We start from the raw sequence: 3,063 nt of genomic DNA, 5'->3' as shown, positions 1-3,063 counted from the left end.
CTTAGAGAGAATATTAAATAAATAAATAAGAAAGCCTGGTGGCTTTGCATTGCTAAGCACCAAAACTTGTGCGAAAGCACAGTTCTTTCTGGTGGACACTACCGCCACGTACCTGAACGTTGCCGCGTTTCTGCAGCAACGTTGTCAACGGAACGCGTATTGCTCTAGGGACATGTTCCTGTAGCAGCGTTGTCAACGTCAACGCATGCAGCGCACGTCGCGTTGCAGTTAAACGCGAGGCGGGATCGCCTGCTGCGATGCCTACTGCTCTCGCGCAGTGGCCAGCGAATCTGATGTGTTCGCGCCGCCGCGGACTCTTCTAGTCGCGGATATTTATTCGATTTATTTTAACTGATTCATGAGAATGGCGTCGGCCGATTCACATGACCTTTGTTAACGCAGTAATGCAGGGAGCGGTGCGACAACGCAGAAAGGGGCTATCCTCGACCATGTAAGGAGGGGACCATTCCCTAGCATTGGCCACTCCCTACCTCGTCGCGTTAGCAGGGTCATGAGAAACGGCCGGCGCCAATGGCTGAAAGGGGGTCCGTTGACCGGCAAAAACGTCTTCGTTCTGGAGTTGTATCAAACTATATCGCGTTCTGTTCTCTAACCTCTAGGTGATTCCCTATCCTTCTTACGTCACGGATGACGTCAATGGACTATTTCTCAATGCCCTATGCCATGTGCCACGCGGTTACAGCAAAGGGAACAAGAAGCGCCAGTCTCGAATTCCCCTTCTTTCTCTTCTCCCTCCCTCCCTACTTCACCAGCGCCTGCACTCGAGAAGTACTTGCGTAACAGAAAAGAAGGAACCGAATGGAATGTCAAAAACACCATGAAAAACGACTGTCACCCATTACTCATCAACAACGACGCTTAGAACGCGCAGCTGTGGAGCAGGTAGTAACTATAGCAGCAGTGAAACCGAGCGAGCGGGCTGAACTCGCGCGATCGCGCAGCCAGTCAGCCCGACTAGCCTGACCACTCGTTAACAAGAAAGGTCACAGAACGGACACCGGAAAGTACAACCGGAGAGTCTTTTTAATGACTGATGTTGCTTTGTGTTGCTTTGTTTCCTTTTTCCTTTCTCGCGGTAATCCTCCCTGCCCTTTCCCGGTCCCTTTTCCCAAGCTATTCTGGACCAAAATTTTTAACTGCGCCACAGTATGGTACCGTCCGTAAGTAGGAAGGAGCTGCAGGTACGTACGATGGGCTCTTGTATATCACGCGTTTCATTACGAACAGTTTGTCACTCGCATTCTGAAGATAGTGGCTAGTGGAGTGAAATATGCCATGTCACAAGCTTTAGACACGCTCGTCTTGGATGTCCGAATCAGAGGCTGCTGGGTCTGCGTTACGAAATCTAGACGTCGTGGAAAACAGGTTGCGGAGCCGGCCTAACCACACACCGCTTGCATCGTTGTTACGCTTCGCGGGTGCTGGCGCAGATGCTGGCGAAGGTGCTGCCGCAGGTGATGCCGCAGGTGTTGACGCTGAAAGTGGGACTGCGGAGGTACCGGCCTTTCTGTCGTTCACCCGCGCCGGAGGAGAGGCCATGGGGACGGCGGTGGAAGGAACACTGGAGCATCGTTCGGTTGCAGGCGATCCTGGTTCATACTTGCAAGCACCACACCCGCGCAAGAGACAAATGATTAGTATGGCGATCCCAATTACCGCGACACCGATGACTCCCCATCCGGCCACCACATGTGGTTGAACGTAGACGCCTTCAGACTCGCCGGGCGGGGATCCGGAGCCGTTGACACCGGCGCTGAGTGAGTGGCAAAGTTCTCTGTTGAACTTGTTTTGCGTCATCTCCCCCTTGCCGCGTCCGGCGTGAAAGAAGCGGGCATCAGCTTCCGAATCAAGCCTTACCGAGCTGCACTCCACCGGTTGCGCGCGGTCAGTGCAATAGGAGACCTCATCCTGCGTCGGGTAGTTCCAAGGTTCATTATCTGGGCCGAACTGGCAGTTGTAGAAGGCGTTCTCGTAGTCGGATTCTACGTAGCGCTGACACCCGTTCCACACTTCGGGGTAGTCTTTGAGCAGCGCGTACCGTGGCAGGAGCAAACACTCACCGCTGTCTGTGCGCACACCGTAGCTGGACACTGTCAGGAAAGTGGCGCACTCCCTCTCGTTCCGAAGCAAAGGTAGATGGAACTCCGAGAGCACTTCGTATTCCTCCGGACAGGAGTAAAAGCTGACTGGCCCGCGAAAGAACACTTGCTCGTAGTCGGTCGGTGCCACAAAGTACGTTTCGCCCTTCTCGGCACACACTCTGTAACAGGACAAGTCGAACGGCTGCTCGGCATTCACGCAGTACGTGAAGGTATAGTTTCGGCTATACACTGACACACCGTCGACCAGTTTCCAGAACAGACTGTAGGTTCCGTTGTCCGCGACGGCGATGTCGTGAGGGCGACGGCACTCCGACAGCGGCAGCTGCTCGGCAAAGTGGAGCAGTGGCCACGGATCCGGAATTGCATCGGGAGCCCATTTCGAGGAGTTGATCGCGAACAGTAGGGCGCAGGTGGAAGACCTACGGACCGAGTACAGGTCGGGCGTAACCAGATCTGAGTCTTTGCTGGTTGCCTTGGCGTCTGTCCGCAGTAGTAGCATAGCGGACGCCAAGAGGACCGTGGAACGCATGCCTCGAGGAAATGTTTGCACGTTGGGCGACCAACACTGGCGTGTTGCCCTTGTACACCGTGGACCCCGTGCAGCAGGCCTGTCCCGACGATGATGCTGCAAAACAGGGGATAGACAGAACATAGCGGAATCGGACCCCGTGAAGGAATGGTTGCATGTAGAGTACTCCGCGGGCCACATTCCGAGGCCCTAGCCCGAGACTCAAAGCCCGAACTTTAAGTTCACGTTATCCTCAACGGCCTATATATCTGCCACTCTTCAACAAAGACGCTGCGCACGCGGACGAACGTCAGATGATGTATCGGAATGCGCTCACATAAACGGCCTGATACCCCCAGAGGTGTTCCATCGAGCCCGCCACGAAACGGTACAGCGGCCATGTATCAAAATCCTGCTACCTTATGGCCCAGA

General features: G+C 54.6%; 1 protein-coding gene across 1 annotated transcript; it reads right to left on the bottom strand.

Annotated features, from left to right (window-relative positions):
* Positions 1-869: 869 nt before the first annotated feature.
* On the bottom strand, positions 870-2,496 carry LOC149346059 (uncharacterized; the record flags this gene model as incomplete). Its single annotated transcript, XM_089541241.1, has 1 exon — positions 870-2,496. A coding segment is annotated over one exon (1,188 nt), but the record flags the coding sequence as incomplete, so codon positions are not given.
* Between the last annotated feature and the right edge of the window lie 567 nt (positions 2,497-3,063).

Source organism: Amblyomma mixtum, chromosome 4 (genome assembly GCF_055824585.1).
Source record: "Amblyomma mixtum isolate Tamu chromosome 4, ASM5582458v1, whole genome shotgun sequence".
Taxonomy (NCBI): Eukaryota; Metazoa; Arthropoda; class Arachnida; order Ixodida; family Ixodidae; genus Amblyomma; species Amblyomma mixtum.
This window is presented reverse-complemented; position numbering and strand designations above follow the sequence as displayed.